The following is a 27,957-nucleotide window of genomic DNA, read 5'->3' on the forward strand; positions in this document are numbered from 1 at the left end:
TCAGAGGGACTGGTTCTTTATTTCAAAAAGACACTTGTCAATTTTCAGTATCAAAACAGTTTGCACTATTGGTTTCTTTCTCCCAATCGGCCCCCAAAGAGAGGCCACCAAAGGAAGAGTGCATTTTAAGCCAATAAGCTGCAGGATGCACACCTAACAGACCTCACGGAAACCTCACCTAAAAGGGGAGTTGGGGAGGGAAAGAAACTTTTAAAAGATCAGCACACTGTCAGCCCACAGACTGTAGAGAGTTCTCAGCCAGACGGGGTGGTCAATGTGCCCCAACCCTAAAGAAGCAAAGTTTCAAAATAATATAAAATTTAAAAACAGTTTTGTACATAAGCTATTCAAGATTTCTCCAGCACTAACTGAACTGATACAAAGCACAATGAGATGGCACGTTTAGAGGCAGCAGCTTTGGACCCAGAAAAGGGTGATGAGATGAGTCTGATTCATGTGGCTAAATCAGTGGCGAACATAATTCTCTTTTTTCTTTCAAGGAGGCAGGCGAGCAAATAAGTGGTCACCTCAACATAAGGGGAACATGATCCATTCTGTAAGCAGTTAGGGCAAAGACAGGACAAGGATTTGGTCTCAGATCGAGGTCTCACCATCTTAATTTTTGTTTGGTCACATCTGATGGAAAAAAAACATTATGTTGCTCAAAGATACCTTAAAGCTGAAACCCTTAGCCACACTTTTTTGGCTAACTTCTGGAATCACCTTTCTAATTTGGCTGGTATTTTGGACAGAGCAACGAGGCTCCAGTATTCATTAGGCTGAAAAGTCAATTCCAAATGGGAGGAAGGGGTTAGACTGCTGCTTCAGAACTGTGGAATTATTTGGAATGTTTTACAAATGTCGCTACATCAACTACAACAAAAAAGGTAATTACAAAATGTGTACATCACAACATGCTTTTAAAGACACTTTGCATTGTGCTCACATTCCCTTAAACATTGTTCCCAAAGGTGCTCAGCCTCAAGCCCAACTGGAATGTCTAGGGAGAGGCAGAGACAGTTTGGTGAAAAAGACACAGGGGTAGGGGTGGGAGAGGCAGCAAAAGGAGAAAGCAGCCTTCCAGTTAAAGATCAGCCCTCAGTTTCAAGGCCAGCTTCGGGCAGGCTGGGCCTCAGGCAGAGTCAGGGTCAGAGGGAGGAGCGGCGGCACGGTGGGACTGAGGTGCTCTACATCTCATTCAGGTCAAGCAGAGTCTGGTCCAGCATCCTTTGTGTACACAGGTGCTCCTCTTTGGTGCATTTCAGCTTATCTAATGGAGGTAAAGGAGAGACATCACAAAAATAGAAGTAAATGTCAATATCTACCCACTCCGAGAATCAATCACTCATGCTGCAGGAAAGCTGCGGACTCATAGAGCAGCTGTCTTCTCAGCAAGCCTGAGCTACTGCACCAGTGGCTTCTGCAGAGCCTCTGGCTGGAGCTGCAGGTGTTGCTATACTTCGGGGGAGGAGGCTGGGGCCTATCAGTCGTTTCCTCATTCATTCACACCCAACAAGGCTTTTGGTTTTCCATCACTGAAGGAGGCAACAAGCCTCAAGCATCAGCCATCCTTTCTTCTAGGTTTTGCCCATAGGACAGTGCCTACCTGCCCTGGCTCACTGGGGTGTGACCCCCCAAGAACGAGGATGGGCATGTTTCCACCAGTAAAAAGAATCTCAGTTGAGAAGAATATAAAAGGAACATTGTACACTATAGGCTTCCTCTAAAAAGGAAGGGAAAGGAACTGGGGATAAATGAATAACCCCCGTGGCCTATCACAGAATCATTAGAGGAAACAAAGCCAAGAATACTACCAAAAATATAAGCAAAATCTCAACTGAGATTTTTATAGAGCTATTTATTGTCCAAAACTAGCCTGATAGTTACTTACAATTCAACATAAAACCAGGAAAAAGAAGCAAGAAGGAACATGTTAGAAAGAAAACCAGTTGCATAAACACCAAGGAAAATCTAATTTGTTCAGCAAGCAAACCACCACTCAGACTATTCTAGTGGAGTGGGGGAAATACTCAATACAAGACATAGCTATTAATACCTACACCCCTTTTCTTTCCCTTCCCTTTTTTCCACCTAGTCAGAAAGGCCCATCTCTGGGCCCGTAGATGAAGCAGTCACAACACCTTGTCCAGTTGGTCCTTTTATTGTGAGAAAACATCCATGCAGGGGGAACACAGCCTACAGTTGATGCACAGGTGACAGAGCAGGAAGTAAAGGTAAAAACCAGAAACCTCTCCCAGGTTCCTCACTATGATCTCTCAGGCCCCTCCTTTCGTCGCCCATTATCTCTTGGAAAGGGATAAAAATGCAGTGTCAACTGTTCTCACTCTACAGTGCAGTTAGGAAGTCAACAATATTCTCACTGCCCCACTAAAAAACAATTTGTGGAGTGCCTGGGGGGCTTAGTTGGTGAAGCATCTGCCTTTGGCTCAGGTCATGATCCCAAGGTCCTGGGATGGAGCCCCACATTGCGCTCCCTGCTCAGCACAGAGTCTGCTTCTCCCTCTCTTTCTGCCCCTCCCCCTGCTCTTGCTCTCTCAAATAAATAAAATCTTAAAAACAAAAGGAATGTATGGGTGGCTCAGTGGTTGAGTGTCTGCCTTCGGCTCAGGGCGTGATCCCGGGATCCTGGGATCGATTCCCGTATCAGGCTCCCTCTGAGGATCCTGCTTCTCCCTCTGCCTAGGTCTCTGCCCCTCTCTCTGTCTCTCATGAATAAAATCTTTAAAAAAACAAAACAATTTGCTAGGGCAAAATGACTTTAAAAAAAAACAATCAGGGATCCCTGGGTGGCGCAGCAGTTTGGCGCCTGCCTTTGGCCCAGGGCGCGATCCTGGAGACCCCGGATCGAATCCCACGTCAGGCTCCCAGTGCATGGAGCCTGCTTCTCCCTCTGCCTGTGTCTCTGCCTCTCTCTCTCTCTCTCTGTATGACTATCATAAATTAAAAAATAAAAAAATAAAAACAATCAGCTTTTTGCTGGGGTCCAGGTCAGTGGTGTGAGCAGTAAGCTTGGCCTAATGGGCACCGTGAGTCCTGCCTGTCAGTCACACAGAACATGTAGTGTCAGCCACAGCTTGCTAGAGAGCAGGCGGTTTCGCTCAAGTTGACTATAGACATGCTCTGCAGCAGCAACAGAGAGGAAAGAACACAAGAGGAGGAGGGGAAACAGAAGAGAAAAAGGAAAATGGGAGGTTAATAGAGTAGCAGAGGTTAAATTCTGAGACTTCTGACGAGCTGGTATACGTAACATGCATCTGTAAGGCCAAGAGGATGCAAGGAAGATTCAGAGGACAGTAAGAGTTACCAGGTGGTGGAAAGACCAACAGAGGAACAAAATAAAAAATCCCGACTGACAAGTTGGAAGGACAACATTCTGAGAAAGAAAACAGTATCTCTTCTGCAAAGGTATTTATTCCCTGGGTTGAGAAACAGACAAGCACAACAGGGCAAAGGAAGGAAAACAGCTGGCTTGTAATCAGGGTTTGACAAGAACTGGAGCCAACAGTGGGAACACTTTCTGTAAAAGCATTCAGTACACCATTATGAATGTTAAATTGAGGTCAATATCCTGACACCCACTCAGTCCTACTTTTCTACTGCTCCTTGTTATAGGTGCTCAGTGGTAAACCTACCTTAGTGGCCTGTCCATCAAAACCTCACCTCCCCTTTCCAAAAAAGAACTCAACCCTATTGGGGCCAGCAACACATCCAGCTCAGGGAAGGTGAATCAAGATTATCCTGTTCTGTTTTTCGAGCCTCTCTTGCAATTAGGGGTGATCATGGGATCCAGTTCTGGCCAATGAGACTCTGCTGGAAGTCTTCTGGGAAAACTAACTTGCTTTCTCACCTTGAATATGGATGTGAGGGTGAGAGTTACAGATTTCAACCGTAAGAGAATCACAGAAACTGAGCAAGACGAGGCCACAGCTGCTCCAATTGGGACATGTTATTATGGGAGAAAAATAAGTCCCATATTTATTTATTTATTTTTAAGGATTATTTATTTATTTATTCATGAGAGACACAGGCAGAGGGAAAAGCAGGCTCTCTGCAGGGAGCCCGATGTGAGACACGATCCCAGAACTGCAGGATCATGACCTGAGCCAAAGGCAGAGGCTCAATCACTGAGCCACCTAAGTGCCCTAAGTCCCCATATTTAGTAAAGCTACAGTTAAGTGGTTTCCCATAACCAAAAGCATTCCTGGTAAGAGTAGTTAAGTGCTCAAATCACTGACTTTATCTGAATTTTCCACTTGGAATGCACCCTTCAAGACAGAGTGCAAAGAAACCAAACCCATCTGAGCAACGCAGGGATAAGAGAAATCTAGGGACAGACCTTCCTGGTCTCTGACTCTTAAGCTCACAAACAGATTTCTTCCCATGTTTTACAATCTGTTTCAAATGGTCTTAGGACCTCAATACAAAGATATAGTCTTCTGTCTTAAAGACCTATTGCATCTGTGGAGCTGCTGTGCCCACAGTCGAGGCACTGCCAAGTACTTTGCCCTCTGGGCAGAGGTCTTTCTCCAGCTCTCCCTGGAAGATGGTGGCCAGTATGGTCCCAAGGTTATTTGCCACTTTATGTACACTATCAAAACATAAAACATGTACACAAAATTATCCTGGAGGGGAATAGCCAAAAATCATAGTTGTACTAAAGGGCAGAATTAGAGCGAACTTTCAGAATTGTACCAGTGGCTCTTGTTATGCGTGCCCGTTCTCTCCCCTTGGAAGGAAAATTGGAAACGTGTGGGGACAGGTTTTAATTGTCACAATAACCAGAGGACCCTACACATATTTATCGGGCAGGGGACAGCAGTAAGTAGGACTGTTCTGTACATCCCAGAATTATCCTGGCTTAAATGACCAAAGTCCCCCACTAAGAAACACTACATGAGTCTATAACTCCATGAGGCCAGGGATTGGACTTGTCTTATTCACTGGGCATCCTTGACAAATGTAGAGGTTCAAATTTGTGAACTTATTTCTCAAGCTTTCTGTGGTGTTATAAACAGATTCCAAGTACTGCCTGACTCTTCTGTAGCATCCATATCCAGGTTACTGAGCGTGACTCCCACTCTGGAGAGAGAAGGGTCCTATCAGAATCTAATCCCTCAAAACAGCTTGGTCAGTGAAGGTTTTGTTCCATTTAGGGAAGTAAAAAAGAGACAGAAGTGGAATCATTTTCTTGCCTGATTAAATCCTAGAACGCACAGTTCCCTAAGAACTACAGGAAGTCAAAAGGCAAATGTGGTTATTCTCTCACTTTAAACTTAGTACAGAAGGTTTTCTGTATTTTTTTAAAGATTTTATTTATTTATTCACGAGAAACATAGAGGCAGAGACGGAGGAAGAGGGAGAAGCAGGCTCCATGCAGGAAGCCCAATGTGGGACTCAATCCTGGGACTGCAAGATTACACCCTGATCCAAAGGCAGATGCCCAACCACTGAGCCACCCAGGCGTCCCAGTACGGAAGGTTTTTAATACTGCTGTTTCTAGTGACTACAAATTCAGGATCAGATACCAGCTCATTAGTAAAAGTTCTTATTTCCCTGATAACAGCAAAATAAAGCAAACAAAAAAAGGCAAGCCAAAGAATCTATTTGGTCTGATGTTTTTTTAGGCATGTTCAATTAGGTAGGGAACAATTCCATGGATGCTGGACGTACTTAGGCTCCACTGGTCTGAATCAGGTCAATTCCATTCTATAATAGGAAAAGGCAGTGGGGAGGCTAAGAGTAAAGCAAATTACACATGCTTTAAAGCCTCACAATTTGGGACACCAGGGTGGCACAGTGGTTGAGCGTCTGCCTTCAGCTCAGGGTATGATCCCAGTATCCCTGGATAGAGTCCGACACTGGGCTCTTCATGGGACCCTGCTTCTCCCTCTGCCTATGTCTCTCATGAATAAAACCTTTAAAAACAAAAAAAAAAACAATTCTAGAGATGAGAAGGAATGGGTTTTGCTTTTTTTTTTTTTTTTAAACTTTCCCTAAAATTAAAGCTGGGGGGCGGGTATTTAGCTAAGAACCAAGAGAAAGGAAGAGATTGGGTGGGTCTAAGATAAGGCTGCCCAGCACAACAGGGCAGTTCCACCCACTAGGTAACGCTAGGTAATTTGGGATCTAGTCATGTGCTGTGCCTCATCGCAACACTGTCATAAGGGCAGGTAGAAAAGACTCTTAACACATCAGCCTGGGGTTCATTCCCAGAAATAAAGTGGGAGGGACACCTGGGTGGTTCAGTAGTTGAGTGTCTTCCTTCAGCTCAGGTTGTGATCCTGGGGTCCTGGTATTGAGTCCCACCATCAGGCTCCACACAGGCAGCCTGCTTCTCCCTCTGCCTATGTCTCTGCCTCTCTCTGTGTGTCTCTCATGAATAAATAAGTAAAATCTTTTTAAAAAATTAAGAAAGAAATCAAGTGGGAAAAGAGATCAAATGCTTTGCTCTGAGATTACCAATGACGCTTCTTGACTCCATTCTGATTGCTAATGCAGGCTCAAGAAACACAGGGTGGAGGAATGATTTTATTAGCATGACACCATATTTCAAATTTCACTCAGGTATGCTGGCTTGTTGGTCTCCATCCTTGCTTACACCAGTCACACCCATGGGGAAAGAAAGAGCTACTAGAAGTACAGTGCCTCACTTTTCCTCTAACTTCTCTCCATTCTCACATACTTCTTTCTTTTCTAAGCCTTTCTCTGTGCCAGTCAACTCTTTCTGCCCAAATACTAAAACATCTAGAATTGTACTATTCAACACAGTCACTAAGCCACACATAGCTACTTAAATGCAGATGCACTAAAAACAAGGAACAGAATCTTAGCTCCTCAGTCTTATAAGCCACGTTTTGAGTGCTCGACAGGCTCTACATGTGGCTAGTGGCTACTGTACTGGGCATCACTGTCTAAAGTTTTGCTGGATGGCACTGGTCTAAGCCATATGTCTTGCCTGTATTTTCCTCACACTAGTTTACTTTTCTGCTCCTTGAAATGTGGCTTTCTCCTTGATTTTAATGTTCAAAACGCACCCTCGAATTAATAAAGTGTCAATGACAATGTCCCATCTTGAGCTATCTTTCCTCTCAACTTGTTGAGAACCTCTGGAAATCATCCAGTCATCAAGTTTTTATATCAGCAAAGTTACTCTTTCTCTTTCCATCTCACCAACCAGACCCATTTGGATTCCTCCTCTGCACAGATTTTCCTTTTTGCTTCATTCCTTTTACATCTGCAACTGTCTTTAGGGTTCTAAATGTACTTTCATGGTCTAAACGGCTTGCCACCTGTGTGGAGTTCCAAACCTCTCTTACATCAATCAGCCTCTCCCCTCAACCCCCCAGAATTTTGTTTTCACCTGGATACCTGCCAGTATTTCAAACTCTTATTCCCTTACACCTCTCTTGCCTATTCAAAAAAGGACCACTTGACCTCCCAACACCTGTCTTACTGCTGTTTCCTAGGATCCAAACCAGTCAGCCCTAACTCTTCCTCCTCACACTGAGTGCCCTTCACAGTGAGCATCTTCAATGCCATCTCTCTGCGATACAATCTCTGGGAAAACTGCAATAGCTAACGCAGTTTTTCTCAAAGCATGGCATACTCACTGCTAGTGCTATGCAAGATTTCTGACTGTATATGCTTCTAAACTTTAAAAAAAAACTTGCGGGATCCCTGGGTGGTGCAGCGGTTTGGCGCCTGCCTTTGGCCCAGGGCGCGATCCTGGAGACCCGGGATCGAATCCCACGTCGGGCTCCTGGTGCATGGAGCCTGTTTCTCCCTCTGCCTGTGTCTCTGCCTCTCTCTCTCTCTCTCTGTATGACTATCATAAATAAATAATAAAAAAAAATAAACAGGGTATTAAAGTCCCCTGCAAAAAAAAAAAAAAAACTTGCTATATTGTTAATGTACATTAAGTACATTAGAAAAAATCACTAGCGTACCTCAAACATTTGATTTTAAATTAGAATTATTACAGTAAGAAAATCTGAGGGCAGCCCGGGTGGCTCAGCGGTTTAGCACCGCCTTCAGGCCAGGGTGTGATCCTGGAGACCCAGGATCGAGTCCCACGTCGAGCTCCCTGCATGGAGCCTGCTTCTCCCTCTGCCTGTGCCTCTGTCTCTCTGTGTCTCTAATGAATAAATAAATAAAATCTTAAAAAAAAAAAGAAGAAGAAAATCTGAAAACAAGAGTATATGTGAAGAAAACAATAATGTAGGGAGCACATGAATATGGCAAAAGCCACCAAGTGACATACAAATGACCGAAATTCAGGAATCATCACCTTAACGGATCACTTTGATCATCTGCATGCCTTGCAACACATTAACTTAGCTGCCAAATCAACTCTTCTTTTTGCTACTCACACTAGAACATATATCCCTGTTCAAAATCTCCATTGGTATCCTCAATCTCTACACAAGAAAACTCCACACCTGATTTCAGTACACAGCGGCCCCTTCTCTGTCCAAATCTACTTTCACAACTATTATATCCTTCCCACCTCTATCTATGCTTCTACTTTTGCTTCTTTGACCAAAATGCTCAATAACTATCCCTCAACCAAAATCTGTTTGTCAGAAAATCAATCTTTTAGAACCCAATAAAAATGAAGAGTTTTAACATATTTATTAAGTAACTATTATGTGCCTCCTTCTGTGAGTCTTTCCTAATCAATCCCCCTGTAATCAATCTCTTTCCTTCTGAATTTCCACAAGTTTATTATTTGTGGCACTGATCACAGATCATCCTTAGCTTTATGTATATGCTCTCTCTCCTACTAGATTCTGGGCAACCTAAAAATAAGGATGGTGCATCCATCTTGGATTATTTCTGTCCCCACCTCAGTAACTTTGTACCTAAAAGATACCAGTTAAATGTCAGCTAAATAATCAATACCTTAATCTCAAAGGCTATGTAGCAGCAGGAAATGGTATGAATGAAAAGAAACCTGAATTCAATGAGACCTCAAGTCTCATGGGTCTCATAGGGACCCAATAGGGAAAACCTCTCCACTTGGCTCTGTTTAAAAGAAAAGCAAGTTTCGGGACACCTGGGTGGCTCAGCAGTTGAGCGCCTGCCTTTGGCCCAGAGCGTGATCGTGGAGTCGCAGAATTGAGTCCCACATGGGGCTCCCTGCAAGGAGCCTGCCTCTCTCTCTGCGTGTCTCAAATAAATAAACAAAATCTTTAAGGAAAAAAAAAGCAAGTTTAAATATATAATCTGCTGTGAAACTGAAGTACTAAGTGAGCCCCTTGGTGACCACCACACTATTTAGACTAAAATCATCCTGCTGTGTAAATTGGAGTAAGAGTTTGCAAAATGTTTTTATATAATCCCACAATATAAACTAGGAACAATTTTACTAGCAGAAACTTACCATTTTTATGTATGTAATAAACTATTACTACCTTGTGCACGTTACCTGAAACATACATGGTGGGTTGTTCTAGTTTTTCCAGTAATAATCGTTTCATCTGTTTTAGATTCCACAGGCACATACCAACAAACAAGTGGCAATGAGCCTCAAGTATGTGAGAAGGATTTGGACAAGAAACCAAAAATCTGTTGAAAATTCTGTGTGCTTTTCTGTGACTTGGGATGATCTAATCAGTCAAGTTTGGTAGTAAGACACCTGAGTTCATCAGATGCTCTGAGGATGTACCACCATTTGAACAACTAGAAAAAGGGCAGAGAATACGTTATCGGGAGGCTCTTGGATGCTATCAAAGGAGGAGAGATTGAGAATAGGAGCCTCAGAGCCCTCCAGGTGGGCTAAGTGAAGTGCTCAGCTTCCCATGGCCCACATGTAGACTCAAGCTCCTACCCAAGAGAACCTCTGCTAGCCCACCACTCTGATAGACTTACATCAGTTGAGCTTAAATGTCAAGAAAAAATAGACACACACAAAAGTGGCTTTGATTATATAAGTCAGAGGAGGGAGGGCTGTTCTCCACATCACACCCCCAAGGCTCCTTCTCAGGGACAGCAGCCGCTTTGTAAATGACACAAATGCAGGGGGGGCAAGAGGCTTCCAGCAGCTCAACATTTTAATTTGGGGGAGGAGGGGTGGTGGAGTGGAAGAATACATAAGTTGCTTTGTGCCCCCCACTACATCCTATTGCCTTGGGGACCAGCCAGGCCGACCCACATGGAATCCAGAGCGAGAGTGGGGTGTTGGGCTCCCCGAGGAAAGGGGGGCAGATCCAGAACAGAGCAGAAACGGTGATAGTTATCTGTATGAAAAAGTAAGGAGACTCTAAGTAAGAAGGACTAGCATCCATCTACACAGCAATTTGGGAGAAAAGGGAAGAGAAGGCAGTAGGAATGGGAAAAGACAGCCAGACGAGACTCATAGCCTGAGTCATGTGACTTCTCAGGGTTAGTGGGAAAGATACAAAGAGGAGAATTAGCATCAAGGGTCCACAGCAAACGGATAAAGTCTCCAACAACTCTTTTTGGTGCTTTTTACCTCCTGGCTTGCTCTGGGACTCAGCTTAATTCTTTGGTGAATTTGGTATTTCCAATCATGGGTTTCCCCCGGAACTTTAATATCAGGACACAAATTAAAGGAGGAGTCATGAATTGTTATGCAACATTAGGGCCCAAGTCACTGGCTCTTTGGGCCCTACATCCTTAGTTACAGGATGACGCGATTCTACTTTCAGTAGCAACCCCTCTAAGAAGACTAAATTTGAGAAGCAAACAGAAAAACCGTGGTGTTATAATGAAGGATCTATTAGCACAAAGTATTCAAAAACCACATGGAGATCAGGGTGTTACCCATTCAATATGAAATGCCACCCCAGCTTTTGCCAACGAGTAATAAGCACCAATATTTTAAGATAGCATGAAGATTCTAGTTTCCAGAGGATAAAACCAAAGCACACTATACATAGCCTATAACCCCACCCACCCACAAGCCAAGGTTCCAGCCCCACTCTGTCAGATAGTTACATAGAGGTCATGTCATTGAGGGCGTGGTCCAGCTCCTCACTAATGGCCTTGTACTTCAGTTTCTGGGCATAGAGCTCATCTGGATAGGAACAGGAGTACAGAGAGGAGCGTGGGGACAGTGAAAAATGTCAGAAGCATATGGAGAGAGGGAATCATTAGAAATTCGGAAAAGTGTGACTGCAGGTCTAATACCACAGGTTAGAACATCTGTCCTGGGTTGAGAACCTGGACACGGTCATGACTAGAAATTCCTATTACCAAAGGCACTCAGGAGGATCCCACTCCCACCCAGTTAACCTCATTCCTAGCAGGGATGGCACAATAAAAATAGAAAAAGGAAAAAGCACACATTAATATTCCAACACTTCTTTATCTACCAAGCAAGACCAGTATTCTTGGACCCTCTGCTCTACAGGCTACCTCCCCAAACTCTCCCAAGGAGCACATCTCAGAGTTATCCAAATTTTCGCTCGTTAGAGCAGACACAGTTGCCAAAATGTGAGGAGAAAAGTATTTAGAAAGCCCCTCGGATTGGTCAGCTCCGAGATTCTTTATCTCTTAGAGAGGTCCCCCACAGCTGAAGTGATGAACAGGATTGCCAAATGTAGCCACAGGGTAACATGCGCTCCTATGCCTCCTGAAAGCATGGCTACCATTTCAACCCAGAGACCAGGATTTAAGACTACTAAATTGGAGGTAAATGCCTCCATTACTAGTCTCCTCCAAGGGAAGGATGCAAATTCCAGAATACTAGATGAAATCTTACTAAAGGAAAAGGTTGTATATATAAAAACCCAATTCTAGGTTTGGATGTATTTCACCTAGCTGTGGCAGAGGACAGAGCACAGGACATGTGCCAGGTCACGACCACCTCCCTCTGGTGGACAGGGAAAAAGGTTAACATCAATGGGCAAGGTCTTCCTCTGTATCCCTCTAATTCCTCTCCCAGGCTCCATACCTTCCAAATCATCAATTGTCTTCTCCAGCTTGGCTACCGATCTCTCAGCAAACTCAGCACGGGTCTCTGCCTGGGGGAAATATGACAGCAGAAAGAATCAGACATGAACAAGACAATAAGAGAAGGATTCTCTATCTCTTCCACTATTTTCTACCTGTAGACCTTTCAGAACCAAACCCAGCTTGTCTATGTCTAAATGACTGCCTCATACACCTCAGAATGTTTTGATCCCTTCCCTACAACCCACCTTGTCCCTTCCTTATAACCCCTCAGCTCACCTCCTTGAGTTTATCCGTGAGAATCTTTATCTCTTCCTCATATTTGTCTTCCTTTTGAGAGTACTATAAGACAAGTGGAATCAAAGTTTCAGAGTAGAAATTACTCATACAGACAATCCTACCACCCTACCCTACCCCCTGCCACTATATTCACTCTTACAGTAAATAGCCTCTTGGATTTAATATGCTGAATGGCCCCTGAGAAAAAGAGCAAGGCCCATTACTGGACAACAGATCCTTTAAATCCACAAATCAATGTCCTTACGAGCCTTGATATCCTCAGATTAGAATCCTCCAGATCTTTATTTTTAAAACGGTCTAAGTTTTTATCTTACTCAGTCAGATCAACTCGAGGAGTTATTTTTCCTTCCTCCTGTTTAATGAGTAGGTGTAGCAACACCCCAAGGCCACATGGCTGAAATTGTCCCATATATGGTAAAGACAAGTCATCTGTCTTAATTCCTTAGGTCTCATATCTACTATTTGATGCCCCCATTGGTCTGCTAGAAAACCTTTTAGGACCCATAATTATTGGTATTTAGCACAGTGGTATCAGCCTGACACCATGACCCCAAGCACCTGAGACCATGAAGTGACTTTGGACTAAAGAAATCAAAATGCAGAGGAATTAGCATTAAACCCAGAATCTGGATGACAAAGACATGTCTCACTAGATTACATAAGGAATGGGTTTCTCCAGTCTCTCACCAAGGGCAGGGCTGAGCCCAGGCCCCAAAGCCTGTCACTCTCACAACCAGCCCCTACCTTCTCCGCCTGAGCCTCAAGAGACTTGAGGTTGTTGGTGACATTCTTCAGCTCCTCCTCCAGCTCAGAACACTTACTGTGAATGTTTTAAATACCGCAGGAGAGGAAAGGGGAAGGAGGAGAGAATAAAAAAAAGGGAGAGAAAGACACACAGACGTGAATTGAACCTATATGTAGAGAGAGCTGAAAGGCATACTGGGGAAAAGAGAAGTTCCCAGGTCACCTGAGCAAGTGTCAACCCTCCTCCCTCTACCACTATCAGAAGCTGGGCTCTGCTGGGCTAGGACTCAGAATGTTTGGATACTAATAAAATACCTGAGAAAAATCACTAGCAGGAACAAGTCACCACTGCTAGCTGGGGCAGAGGTGGGAATAGACACCCAACCCAAAGAGCCCCCCAAATCACCCACGGGAAGGAGAGAGCCTGTGAAGAGGTGGTGAAGCAACTAGGAAAGAGATGAAAGATGCCAAGTAAGTGGGATAGAATGGAGCATTCCATGAAGAGATGAGAAAGCACTCAACAATCAACCAGTGGAGGGGAGGCAGCTGCAAAATAAAAACAGAAACGGAACAGAACAAAACCACACCACACACGTAACCTCTCTGTGGGTCTGACGGTTAGTACCTTTTCCTCAGCAGCACTCAGACACTTCAGGTTCTGGTCCATCAGCCTGATCTGCTCATCCATCTCTCGGCAACGGCTGTTAGTGACAGTCACAGGGGTCGCACAAGCCAGGTGGTAGGGAGGGAGAAAGGTCAAAAAGGACACAGCAAGGAAACAAGCAGCAAAACGAAAAAAAAAAAAAATTTTTTTTTTCCAAAACATGGGAAGAAAATACCACCATGGTCATGATATGTCATGTCTGGGAGAGGGGAATACAAAGGAAGCACAAATACATACGCATCAGCACTGCCTTTGTTATACAAGGCCCAGAAGGTGCCAACAGAGGAACACTCCCTGTCTGCCCTGGCCCTCAAGGTCCCCAGACTGGCAATGTAGTAAAAGAAATCTGCAGTCAACATAGGCGCCGCGCCTCAAGGAGAAACAGACTCTGGGTGGGAGGACCCTGTAGGGCCTTCCAGTTCACCACTCACCAAGGATTAAGTAGTCTTTACTTGCCCCTAGTTTGCAAACCTTCCCTACGAGAAATAGAGGAAGTGTCGTTTGTCACCTGTCACTAGTGGAGAGAGTTAGAAAAGCCCCCTCTCTAGGCCCTGTTTAACAAGGCTGAAGGAATGCTAGTTTACTCACATGAATGCGCAAGCCAAAGGAGAAGGGACAGAATCGTATGGAAAGATTTTGGGAGCAAGATACTCACGACTCTGCCAGCTCAGCTCGTTCCTCTGTACGTTCCAAGTCCCCCTCAATGATCACCAACTTCCTAGCCACCTACAGAAGACCCCATACAGCTCAGTGAAGCAAAGAGAAAGTTATTCCCCCCATTTCCCTCTACCACGATTCTTTTCAGAAACCCAATGACAGGGATCCCTGGGTGGCTCAGCCGTTGAGTGTCTGCCTTTGGTCCAGGGCGTGATCCTGGAGTCCCAGGATCGAGTCCCATGCCAGACTTCCTGCATGAAGCCTGCTTCTCCCTCTGCCTGTGTCTCTGCCTCTCTCTCTATCTCTCACGAATAAATAAATAAAATCTAAAAAAAAAAAAAAAAAAAAAAGATACCCAATGACAACAAAGAGGACAAACACAAGGCACCATACCTCTTCATACTTCCGGTCTGCCTCTTCTGCAATGTGCTTGGCCTCTTTGAGTTGGATTTCCTGGAGTTCCATCTTTTCTTCATCTTTTAAGGCTCGATTCTCAATAACCTTCATACCTCTGCCAAAGACAAGAAGAACAAATGTAACACTGTCACCCTGGGGAGTCTGTCACCAGCTCCACTCCAAGAGCCTCAGAAGGGCACCCATCCCTTTCTGCCTACCACCCAAAAAGAACTCCCACAGCAACCCCCACCTTACTTCGTTTTAATACTTTTTCAAAATAAGCTTTTTTTAATAAGAAAAAATATGCACTTAATATTTAACTATATAGTTTAAGGGCACAAAATAAGCCTCCCCACTTCTAGCCCTGCTCAACAGGGAAAAACTCTTCATAACCCTTTTAGAAGCATTTTATATAGATAAAATGCCAATAAACTTTAGCCCCACTTCCCCACACTCCAAGGGAATCATACACTACCTTATTCTGCAACACGTTTTCTTCACTTTCTAGAATTTGGACACTATTCTCTAACATAGTGCATACTGCCACATTTCTCGTTTTCACAGTGGCACAGTGTCGCATATTCTGATAGTGCATTTTCAATTCTGAAGGCCTTCCTCTGACCCCATGCATGTCGTCACACACCTTTGTTCTAGTTTAACTCACGGCAAGAAGCCAAAAGCCAATTGCTATTTTCACCAAAGAAAGTTTTGACTTGGTTCAAGGACTTTGATTCTCAACCCTAGACACACATTATCAGAGGAACTTTAAGAACACCCGGGCCTCTTTTTAGCGCTGCCTTCAGCCCAGGGCCTTATCCTAGAAACCCAGGATTGAGTCCCATGTCAGGCTCCCTGCATGGAGCTGCCTCTCCCTCTGCCTGTCTCCCTCTCTCCCTCTCCCCCCCCCCCCTCTCTCCCTCTCATGAATAAATAAATAAAATCTTAAAAAAAAAAAAAAAAAAAAAAAAACACCCGGGCCTCTTGCAATGCACTCTCACTGAACTGGGGTGGAATTCCAGGCATTCCAATATTTTTAACTTTCCAATGATTCCCTGCCTCTACAGCCCTATGATTCTTAGGTGTAGTGGATGCTGAAAGAGCTTTTTCCACACTGATTGCTGGGCTCCACCTTCAGAGTTCCTGATTCCTAGATCTGGGTGGGGTAAGGGCTGAGAATTTGAATGGAAATTCAAACTTGGTGGAAAACCTGGGAGCTTACTCTAAGAACTACTGCTTCAGAGGGACTAACCTCACAAATTAAGTCTGATGCACTCAGTGGAGGCCATCCTGGTAACCTTATTGAAGGTTACCTTATTGACTTATCATTAGATCAGTCTATAGGGTAACACCAATTATAAAAGGTCACACCAGGTCACTCCACCCAGGTAACCCTTACTCTGTCTTCAAGTAAAAAGAATATGCAAAACAGAAACAGAGATAGGTTACTATTCTAATATGTTAACTAAGTAGAATTTAAATAAAAACTTGGGGGAGGGGGAGCAGGACTGTAAAGAAATCCAGAGTGTCATGAGCTCCTAAAACCCACACTCCAACAGGTGCTCATCTACACACCTCTCACTCTCATCAGCAGCTTTCTCGGCTTCCTCCAGCTTTTGCAGGGCAGTGGCCAGGCGCTCCTGGGCGCGGTCCAGCTCCTCTTCAACCAGCTGGATCCTACGGTTCAAGGAGGCCACCTCAGCCTCAGCCTGTGTTTGAACGAAAGAGTGGAAAGGAGAAGCAGAGCTGACTAAGTTTGGAGCTGATTGCCAAGAAGAAGCCAAGGTCCAACATGGCAACACCTGTTTTAGCGCAGAAACACACACGGTGACATATACACCTATTTCCTCCCTTCCCATCAGCACCAGACTTCCATGCGCTCCGCAGGAAGCGAGTTTTAAAACTCAGTTCCTTTGCCCAGCCCAGTGCCAGTTAGTACTACCTCCTTTCTGGACTCAGGTCAAACCCTGAACACACTAGTGTCAGAAAAGGTGGCCAGTGAAGGTTCCTGCTGCCTGAGCTCTTGGCTTAGAGCAGTGTCCTAGTCTTTAGCAACTTTCATCTAAGTGTCTCATAAAATGAAAAAATAAGTAAGCAAAGTTTCCTAAAGAGGAAAATTTGGATTATCTATTAATATGCCGCTTAACCCAATCCTCCAATGACCTTATCCTAATATACCAAGAGGATCACTAGCTAAGAGAAGGTTTTTCAGAGTAACAGATTAGATCAGAAAGCAAAAGGATGTAACACTGGGATATTTATCCCTTAACCCTGTGACTTGCTCCCCACCTCCACCTTTTCAGAGGTGTCAAGAAGCTCTTCTAGCTAAAATGACCTGCCTTGATGACACACACAAAAAACATGGGAGCAGAAGAAAATGTTTCCTCCATGTCCACCCCCACTCCTGCAAATTTCTGAACTGTGACTCCCTGCAACTGCTGCAGTCATCCCTGAGTCTCCCCCTCCTCATGGCTTGTGACAGTCCCTCATGGCCTCCAGCATATTATAAGGCAGAGGCTAGACTGCAAGCCATCCCAAGCCTCCTTGGGATGTGTAGTGAGAAACAAGGAAAGGAGGCAGCCTGTGTGTGGATGAATTCTACTGGCAGAAAAGCCTCCCTCTTCAGACTATCTTTACCCTCCCTACACCTTTACTGGTGGCAAGTACACTGGCTGCACCACAATCATACAAGAATTTAATCTGCTCTGCATGCTACCCAGTTCAGATGCTTATCCAAGTGCTTGGTTAACATGATCTCTCTTCTACAGTCCAGATTGTACCTGAATTCTATTACCCTGATTTCCTCCTGGCAGTCAGTGGGTGGAAACAGCTACAGAAATAATCTGGCCCACAGCCTCTATGGGAGGGATATAGCCCAAAAGACTCCTTCAGGTTATTTGGGGGTACCAGGGGGCTCAGTGACTTAGGTGTCTGACTCAACTTCAGTTCAGATCATGATCTCAAGCCCCACCTAGGGCTCCCAAGGAGCTTGCTTGGGATTCTCTCTTCCTCTACCCTTCCCCCTCAAGCTCTCACTCTCACTCAAAAAGGGGGGGGGGGGGAGATCAGGTTATTTGGCACAAAAATCACCAGATACAAACATGGGAGGTTCAAAGTACTGTGGGAGTATATATAACCACCTATATATAACCACCAACCCCTAGGAGAAAAATAACAAGGAATCCACATAAGCTGAAATTACTAAGAAACCATTCATGTCTCTTACTATTTAAAATATCACAAAGACAAGTATTCTCTGATCCTATCTCTTCCAAGACAACAGATGTCCCATGTCCCCCAGGACAAGACACATTGCACCTCATAAGCTCAAAAAGGCCAACAGGTCAAGATCACAAGAACAAGTTAAACTATCAAGCAAGAACTATTTACCTCATCTCTCCCTTCAAATGCCCAGAATATTAAAAAACATTTTAATTAAAAAGGAACTAGATTTGGAAGAAGCTCATAAAATCTCAGTCCCCATCCAGCTCACCAGTTGTTACCTAAATGGAGTAGAAGATAACAGGCTATGAGGGCGGGGTGTACAGTTTCCATGACAACAAGCTAGCTTGGGCAGTTTCTCCCACAAATCAGCATTTACAATAGAATTCTTAGCAAGGCTGAAAAGGGAGGAAAAAACACATCCTGCTGCCCTCACAAGAGCATGTGCACACTGAACAAACCTGTATCAAAGGCAGAACCTGTCATGGGTGTCCCAGCAAAAGCTTCAGGGACGGGGGTAGGGGGGTGGGGGTGGGGTGGGGGGATGTTTACTGTTTTCTTTTTTCTCCTCCCACAGAGGATCAGTTCTCTTTACAATGAACAGAAGTTTGCAGAATCAAGATCTATTACTACATGGAAGGGAACAAGGAAGACTCTTCCTTCAAGCCAGAACCTATGTATAATGCCTGTCTCTTCCAGGTCAACCAAGTCCTGCAAAAGACTGGGTGGGGCTTACTTCTGCAAACCAGACAGGAAACATTTAACTTTATGCTATTCTAATCACCCTAGGGTTAGCATGTCCAGATGTGGTTTTGAATCTTCAGCCTGCCCATCTCTGCCCCACCTGGAGGATTCTTTCCTTTAGGTAATAATAGGATTCTCCATTTTCCAGGAAGTGAAGATCAGGGAGGAGGAAGGACACAGCAGCAATTCGGTCCCATTAGCAGATGGCTGATCACAGCTTCAGTTAGGAAATGAGTTTGGCTTCAATGCTACCATCCCCCATAGAGAAGATTCCCCAAGCATACCACACACCTCATGGCAAGGAACTGACAGAGTACCGTGCTTAGAGGCAGATCAGGGCCAAGGACAGAAGGGGATTAGCCTAAATCTGGCAATCTGCCACTCTGGGGTTTCTCTTTTTAGACAAAAGTCACAGATGAAATTCAAAGGAAACCAGTAATAGACAAAGTTAGGCCCGAGCTGGTTAGTAAAGGGCTGCTGGATTCACTGTGTTCAGAAATATATCTACCCAGGGAGATACTGTGTCCTCAGGGACTTTAAATTCACCAAGGGGGAGGCCAGCCAGAGGGAAGGAAGTAGAGCTATCTGCCCCAGAGTAAACAAAGGTGGAGTATAGCCAAGGCACTCAGAGCAAAGGGCTATTTGCCTCTCCTCTCCGAGTGTGTGCTCTAACATGAAGGAGAAAGGTAATCAGCAGTAAAGTAAACCTAAACCAAAGAAAGGTGATAAAAGTGGTTGTGCAGTCCACCAGCCCCACAAATAGTAAAGTCACACAGTACTCAGGCATTCTAACCCCTCCAGAGACTAGGAATTGGGAATAAAGCCAGACTCAAAACTGCTGTTTGAAAGCCCACTCACTTCAATAACATGCCTCAATTTTTTAGACCAGGAAAAAAAAAAAAAAAAAAGAGGTAAATACCAGGATAAGAGGAGAGATATATTAAAAAAGGGTAAACTGTACTTAAAAGTGGTAAAATGTAAGTTTTGTTATATGTATTGTTACTACTATCAAAAAACACGTAAGGAAAAAGACTGCATTTGAATATGTTTATGCACCCTGTTTAGCAAGAACTGCAAAGGAAATTCAAAATCGAAAGGACAGGGCTACAATGTAAAAGATCAATCTCTGGGCTGAAAGTAGATAAGAAAGATGGATCCCAGAACAACTCCTGAGTCTCAGCTTTGGATTCTTCCAGGTGCCCAACAAACAGTGAATGTTCACACAAAGCAACCAGAAAAATAATCAAGTGACAATCCCACTAACAGCATGAGATACCATCAGGGAGTGCTGAGTTTCCAGCTCCAGAGGGAGGAGCCTGCAAAACCCACATTCCAGAATGCCCTAAGAGGATAACAGGTAGCCCAAGCACCCCCTCCCTCCCCAGGGGTGTCTCCTCAGGAGGAGTCCAAAGTTCGCCAGATCAGAAAGTCCATCCATGAAGCTCCCTCAAGTTGGGGAGTAAGAAGATACTGGTTTCATCAACATTTAACTATCACCCTACTTCCCCATCTGAGAACTTCCTCACTAAGACCTCAACTTGGTAAGCAAATTAGCAGGCTCTGAGAAAGGAACAGCTTAAGAAATATTTCAAGCTGTTCACTCTGCTGCCTATCATCTCAGGTCACCTAGGATGGGGGTAGGGGACCCAAATTTTCTTGCAAGGAGAACTACCCAATCCTAGGGGGAGACTGGGCGTCATCCACCCTAGAACTATTCCTCAGACACCCATAATGCAGCTCAACACACGGCTACTTGTTTAAACACCATCCTGCCTTCCTCTTTAGGGGGATCTGGTCTCCATAACAAAGGAGATGAAAACGTGTCACAAGTCGTAAAGAGTCATCTAGCCAGTCCATGTCACTTGAATAAATAATTAGAAATTAGCAGCATAATAGGGCAAAAGCCCCTGAGAATAAGGTGAGGGAGAAAGACAAACTCCCAGCATTCCCATGCCCTGTTATAAAGAGTAGTCTAACAATCTTTATGTACTAACAATAATTCTTTATACCCAAAAAATAATTATCAGCCACTCCCCAGAGAAGTAGTCAAAAAATAAAACTTTTTTTTAACCAAGGAAAAGAACAAGAAATACCAATAAACCAATAAACAAAAGTTCTTCGTTACCTCTTCAAATTTTAGCAACAGTTACTTTTCTCTCCAGCCTCCGGATCCTCCCAAACCAAAGCCTGAAGTCAGGAGGTCAGCTCCACCCACCAGACTGCACCCTAGACCCTGGAAAATCTGAGATTACGCTTCTAAACAGAAAGTTTCAAGAGTCACAACTCATTCCATCAACATTTTATGTTCCAACTTTCAGTTGAACAAATATTTACTGATCTTAAAACAAAAACAAAAAACAACAACAACAAAAAACCAAGACATTGTGGCAGGTTATCGGAACAGCAAGAATCAAATCACATCGTCAGAGGCCCCCTGAATCTCATTATTCTGTCTGCATCAAGCACACTGGGGGTCGACCAGAAACCGGGAACAGACATTGGCACTCTCTCCAGTTCTCCGCCGCACAAGCGGGCTTGTTGGCAGTGTCTAGAAGCGCTTTTCACGGGTTCGCTTGTACTGATCAAACTTGGGCAATACAGGCCTGAGGTCCGGCATCTCGCTGGGGGTGGGGGTCGGGGGGTGGCAGGCGGGTTCAGTCGGCTCGTACATTTGCAAGAACAGAGCGAGCGAAACACCGACTCCGCTCCGCTGCTTCCCGTCCACTGAAATAGTGGGTTCAGCAGCTGCTCCCACGAGAGGAAGAAGAGCCCAGGCCCGAGGATGGGAGGTGCTGCTGTGGCCTGAACCTCCTCCAGGGAGGGCACCGCGCTTCCTCCCTGCCGACTGCTGCCTCATTTCCTGAGCAGGAGGAGGGAGCGGAAAAGCTAGCAGCAGACCAGGCCGGGGGCTTTCCGGCGGTTCCAACCCCCAACCCCCACTCTCGCACCGGAGGCTCGGCCCTGCCCCTCCCAGACCAGAGAAGCACCCACCTACTCTCACCCTTCGGGCCGGAAACCTCCAACGAGAGCCAATTCCGCACCCCTCCCCGCCCTCCACGGTGGAGTGGGGGAGGGCGAAGCCGCCGAGCCCCTCCCCCGGCCGCGCCTGGCTCCGAGGGCCCGAATGAATGAGCTGGGCGACGGGAGGAGCAATACAAGGTTCCGGACCCCGAAAGATCCCGTTACCTCAGAGGCCCAGCCTGCTCACCCGAGCACCCAGTTCCCCCCTCGCCCACCCCGGGTCCAACTGTGGCTGCGCCCCACCCCTACTCCGGGCCAGCCAGAGCCGAAGGACCGCGCTCCGCCGCCAAACCCGGGCCCTGTTCAGGGTCCCCGCCGCTGCACGCCTGCTCCCCTCGCGCGCCTCGCCGTCTCTGTACCTGCTCCCGGGCCCGCCTTTCCCCCTCCACTTCCCGCTGCAGGCGCTCGGCCCTCTCCTCTGCGTCATCGGCTTGCTGCTGCAGAACCTGGATCTTACGCTTCACCGCCTCGATGGTGGTGATCCCGGCCATGGTGCCCACCCAGCCCCTGCTCGCGCTCGGCTTCTCGCCTCCTCCGCTCGGCGCTGCAGCCGCTTCTCACCCCCACTTCCGCCTGCTCCGCCCTGAAATACCGGAACTCGCCCACCCGCCCGGACCTGACGTCACCGCCGCGCCCTGCCGCGCGGCGCTGCTGAAGGACCGCCCGCGGCCCTAGCGGGGGGGCGGGGCCTTCCCTGGCCAGCAAAGGGGGGCGGGGCTGCTCGGGGAGTGGGGCGGGCCGCCATGGCAACCCTGAGGCGAGCCGCGGTCCTACCTCCCCTCGGTCGGACGTGCAGCCGCCCGGCCGTCGGGCGCCCGACGTGCCTCTGCCTCCGCGCCCCGCACGCGGGCTCCGAAGGCAGGTGCCCGGCCCGCGGGGCCCGCAGCCTAATCTCCATCTCCAGCGTGGCCGGCAGGTCCTCTCCGCCGTCTGAGAATCAACGAGGGACGCGCGGACTGGGACGGAAGCCGGGTGGGCACTCTGCGTCTTCTGCTTGGCATCAGCGATGCGCTCTTTCCCTCTTACTACGGAGCAAGACTACCCGGCACACCAGCGGCTTACCAACCTGCCCGCCCTTCCAAATCCTAAGTAACTGGGGCTTCGCTAACTAATCATCACTTACGTTTCTCTTCTCAATTGGGAAAGGTGTCTTTCTGCCCCCACTTTATCAAGAAGAAATCCTCTATTATCGATCACTGTTACCAGAGCCTTCGTGCAACAGCCACATGAGTGCCTGAAACACTGTCCTGTGCAACCCAGTGTCTACTCTGGATTAACTTCCCCCAATTTCACTGCCACTTCTGCTTTCAGGGGCCTGAGGGAGCTGTTTGTGATACAAACTGCCTCTGTAGGCACTGCCGTGCAGGATTTTTGAAAGCACAATAGTAAAGAGACTTGAAAGTTGTACTATCTTCTCTCTTGTTTGTTTGCACCCCTCCTGCCTTTCTAGTAAACCATCATAACAAATGTCTCCTTGGTGCAATTCTCTTTCCTCCTCAGAATTATGTTGTGGAGCAGGACTTTGAAGAATCCTGACTCCTGAAACGGCTGGTAGGTAAGACAAGCGCTGCCCTCAAAGCCTGATTTTGAGGACACTCCCTCCAGAGGCTCTGTCTTCCTATCTCATTTTAGAAACAATGAGCCTATTTAGAGGAAACAATTCAAACAGTAAATAATTTGCTTGGTAGAGTAACACTGGTTTCTGCCCCCAGAAATTGGAAAGGAAGAACAAGGTTTTGAACCTCAGTAAACTCTACCCTGATGGCCTAAGAATTTTTCTCTCTCTTTTTGAAGAAATCTAATCAGAGGGACTATGGAAGCAGAAATGAGACGTTGTCATCTAGGTGCTAATCAGCAGGGGGCACTGTTTACCTCCCTTTGTCCTAGAGAAGCCACATGAGACTTCATCTTAGACAAACCCAAGGCGGCTGAGAGCACCACTGTATTTCTGAGACTGGTAGATGTGAACAGATAATCTTCTCTTGATCCAGGGAAACAGGTGACACCCTTTAAAGGCATGATGGATGGGCAGCACGGGGCCCAGTGCTATTGTTTTCCTGGTGACCAACAATACAACAATATATCAGCAGGTGTATATGTCCATCCCCAATTCTTGTCTCCCATCCCTTCCACGTCTGGTATGACTCTGTGTCCTGACCATCACACTCCTCTTTCCCCTTGTTTTACCCTAATGAGCATATGACTTCACCTAGGACTGAGAGGACCTTGGACATGGTTGTACAACACTGTGAATGTTCTGCCACTGAACTATACACTTAAAAATGGTTAAAATGGCAAATGTTACGGATATTTTGTTACAATTTTTTTTAAAGAGGACCTCAGACAAATTCCAGGAGGAAAAACAAGTTTGGACTGACCTTGCCATACCCTTGCCCTTTCTTTGTTCAAGCAATCCAGCAAATTCTATGCTTTTCAGAAAAGCTTCTCAGGTAACCAGAACTCCCTGTGTAAACATACACTTACTGATTCCCTCTTCTCTCTGCCCCTTATACCTACATCAAAGTTACATGCTCTGTCTGTTAATCTTAAAGGTGGAAGCTGAGCTGTCAACTTCCTTGGACCGTGGTATTGGACAGAGTGCCCTTCACCCCCAAAAGGCATATATCATGTTGCTGATGACTCTGACCCTTGCTCTCTACTTTAAACTTTGTTGCCTTCTCCTTACTCAGCACTTTCCAATTCCTATAAACACTTCACTTTCCTTCTTTGATCCTTTGAGCCAGAAATCCCCCAACTTTTTCTGTAAAAGGCCAGACAGTACCTTTTCCTGGCTTTGTAGGGAAGCCACAGGGTGTGGTGACTACTCTGGTGTAGGGAGAAAGCCAATAAATAATATGTAAGTGAATGGGCATGGGTATTGTTCCAATAAAACAGTACAAAACTAGGCTATGGCAGGATTTACCTCACAAGTGGAAGTTTACTAACCCCAGCTTTGGGGAAAGAAACCTTTCTTCCTGCTTCCATCTTAACCCTGCCTAAAGGATTCTTGCCTCCTGCTTACAGCCTTCCTCTCCCATTTCTTGTTCTCCAGCACACCTCTAAGGGCATTTACTGACTTGGAAGGAAAGCTAACAGGGAGAGAAGCTAAATGAGATTTTCTACCCACATGTTACATATTGAAATGGGTTTTGGTGGGTTCCTATATAAACAAAAATTTCTTTCAAGTGAATATACGGAGTCTATCCTGTCTAGATGGAGAATGACAGTGTGTTTTAAGTATGAGTCCAACAGCTTCCTTAGAACAGATAGAATTCATCCTTCCCTGGGAAGGAATTTCCTTTATCTTCTGAATAAAACTGAGGTATTGTCTAGAGCCTGTATATTACTCTCTTTCTCCCAAGATCTAGGGTTAGACTTTGTTGTTTTCATTGCTCCTGAACACACTTCCTCTAGCCCACATACTAGCTGTTTCAGCCTCCAGACTCTCCCGGAAAGTTGTCACCCAACATCTCATAAAACTGTCATTAGCCTGACACTGCCAGTTTGGGAAAACTCCTGTCCCTGTATCCGTCTATTGGAGCCAGAGAGATCTATCCATCTATACCTGGAACCTTGGCCAGGCAGTTCCAGCAGGCCATTGAGCATTTGCCCAAAGCTCTGGAGGTAACCTGTGTTCATTGCAGTTTTCCAACAAGGGAGAATTAATGGTTTGCAGAGGCCTAAACTTTTGGAAATTATGAATATGTATAAAGTATATGATTTGCTTTATTTCTGATCTCTAGTATGATACATACAACCGTCACTGTGTTCCCTGGCCACTGAAAGTGCCAAAAAACCAAAGAAGATGAGAGACCTAAGAGCAAAGAGACCAAATGTAAGCATCTGGAAACATTTGTGAATGGCTCACTTTGTCTCTCCAGCTATCGTCCAAAACAAAATGTAATTAAAAAAAAAAGTTCTCCTTAGGGGCACCCAGCTGGCTCTGTTGGTGGACCATGTGACTCTTGATCTCAGGGTCATGAATTCGAGCCCCACATTGGATGTGGAGCCTACTTTTTAAAAAAAATTAAGAAAAAATACTTGCTCCTATTTTCCTATTAACTTAGTGCTAAGAATTGACTTCATTTCCATGAATACCACGGCATTCTTTTGTTGCTGGTATGTCACTTTCTTCCAAACATCTTTCCTTTGTAGCCTCTCATTTATCATTGTGCTAAGCTTCAAGTTGAACACAAAGGGAAATAGGTGGTGACAGGACAAATATGAATGGAAAAAAGAATTTATTTCATGTTCAAATTGAAAAATTCAACCCTAGAGGAGCTGAGTAATTGAATCAATGCCACAGAGTAAGGTCTGGTGGTGACAGTTTTACCCCATAGGATCCCTTCTTGTTTCTGTTCTTATTTCTGATCTATCAAAGATCCTGTCTGCTGCCCTATGAGCAATGCCTGCTATGGCCTCTCCGTGGCATAAGGGCAGATGCCCACATCGGCCCTGATAAATAAACCCATATAGGGCCAGGGTCAATGTGACCTCTTTTGTCCCATTGTGAAATCTGAGCTGGCTCTGCTGGGCAGTTGAGAGATGAGCGTTTCCCTATTAATACACATATCTACGTGCCAAGTCTTGGACACAAAAGCTAAGAATGTGACATGGGGGAGGAGATGGAACAAGTGGTAGCAATCTGAACTTGGAGTCCCCTCCCTTTGTCCGGGTCCTGAGAAACCTAGTTAAATTCCTGGGTTGAGGGCAAGACAAACATGAGATTTCTCCACATGCCTGAGAACAAATGTGTGTACAAGAGTGTGTCCATGTGTGACTATGGATAAGAATGTATGTATCTATGTCTCCGCTCTGTGACTCCACACGTATGTATGTGTCCAAGTGTGTTTGGCTTTAGTGATGTTAACATGGTGCTGTGCATGTGTGGGTTAACCCCTTTCCATCTCTTTAGTACTCACGTCAGCAGCCTTCTTCTCTGCCAGCTCCAGCTTCTCCTGTGCATCTTTCAGGGCCTCAGAGTACTTGTCAAGCTCGTCCTCTGTCCCTTTCAGCTTCTTCTGCATAGCAGCCAGCTCATCTTCCAGCTACAGGAGCCCCAAGAGTCACACACAAGACATACACACAATAGTGCAGGCTCAGATCCTGGGCTCCGAAGCCCTGATGGACCTCTGTACCCAGCCTATGCTAACATGGGTTAGCATTCCTAAAGAGATGTACTTTCTCTCTGTCCACTTCCAGCCAGCTGCCCTAGGAGTCAGGCCTTGCTGTGTGACCCTGGGATCTCCAACCCCAACATAACCAAGGCATGATGGATTTTCATCTTAAGACCCTGGAATGGGAAATATCTTAGGGAATAGATGCCTGTGGCTCAGTTGGTAGAGCATATGACTTTTTTTTTTTAAGATTTTATTTATTTATTCATGAGAGACACAGAGAGAGAGAGAGGCAGAGACACAGGCAGAGGGAGAAGCAGGCTCCACGCAGGAGCCCAATGCGGGACTCGATCCCAGAACCGTGGGATCACACCCCGAGCCAAAGGCAGACACTCAACTGCTGAGCTACCCAGGCATCCCTGAGCATGTGACTCTTGATGTCAAGGTTGTAAGTTTGAGTCCCATGTTGGACATAGAGATTACTCTTTTTTAATAGAATCTTAAAAAAAAAATTAAGGGAAAAGAGATGCTACATGCCAAGCTCCCACCTTTTCCTCTAGAAATCAGGTCCTCCCAAAACATGATCTGCCCCCATTTAGATCCAGCAGACACACCATGGCTCAGAGAGGCCACAGGTTTCTCTAAAGTCACATAGGCAGCCTGAGGCAAATATCCTAGATGTCCTCTGCCTATCCAGCGAGCCTGGGGACGAAGAGGGTCGCTCCCACTCATTACCTTTCCCGTGAGGACTGTCTCCTGTCTCATGGGTTTGCTCACCAGCAGCTGAGGGAACCGATGCCAGAACCCACCTGTTTACTTCTCTCTTCTGCCTGCTTCTGCTCAGCTTCAGCTTGCTCTGCCCGGTCCAGAGCATTCTCTTTGTCCAACTTCAGCATCTGCATCTTTTTCTTGATGGCCTCCATCATGAGCAGTGGCTGTTGGTGAGCTCACCTGTAACCCTGGAGAACCAGAGATGAGGGCAAGAAAGGAGGGGCTGCTGCCTGAATGACGAGTTCTCCTAGACTCAAGCCTTTATCTTTGTTCATGGCTCCACCTCTCCTTCCTAATATGGTCTTTCCAGCTCCTTCCATCCCATTATTGTTCTCCCTGGGGAAGCACGGGGTGAGACACTTTGATGGACTGACATCACCAGCAAAG

At 45.8% G+C, this 27,957-nt stretch overlaps 1 protein-coding gene across 12 annotated transcripts; it reads right to left on the reverse strand.

Moving 5' to 3' along the window:
- Positions 1 to 27,957, reverse strand: TPM3 (tropomyosin 3). 12 transcript variants are annotated; one of them, XM_072732369.1, is made up of 10 exons: positions 27,609 to 27,815; positions 26,605 to 26,730; positions 16,271 to 16,404; positions 14,696 to 14,813; positions 14,301 to 14,371; positions 13,607 to 13,682; positions 12,217 to 12,279; positions 11,939 to 12,008; positions 10,981 to 11,059; positions 10,056 to 10,259 (listed from the first exon to the last, which is right to left on the reverse strand). In XM_072732369.1, exons 1-10 carry the CDS (start codon positions 27,723 to 27,725, stop codon positions 10,256 to 10,258), a joined length of 858 nt encoding a protein of 285 aa, XP_072588470.1. In that variant the 5' UTR covers positions 27,726 to 27,815; the 3' UTR covers positions 10,056 to 10,255. The 12 variants fall into 12 exon arrangements, with proteins under 12 accessions (XP_072588471.1, XP_072588472.1, XP_025852917.1 ...); XM_025997135.2 differs by lacking the exon at positions 13,607 to 13,682 and adding an exon at positions 12,982 to 13,057 and having other exon boundaries at positions 27,609 to 27,814; XM_072732370.1 differs by lacking the exons at positions 10,056 to 10,259; positions 10,981 to 11,059; positions 13,607 to 13,682 and adding exons at positions 1 to 1,270; positions 12,982 to 13,057 and having other exon boundaries at positions 27,609 to 27,957.

Source organism: Vulpes vulpes, chromosome 13 (genome assembly GCF_048418805.1).
Source record: "Vulpes vulpes isolate BD-2025 chromosome 13, VulVul3, whole genome shotgun sequence".
Lineage (NCBI taxonomy): Eukaryota > Metazoa > Chordata > Mammalia > Carnivora > Canidae > Vulpes > Vulpes vulpes.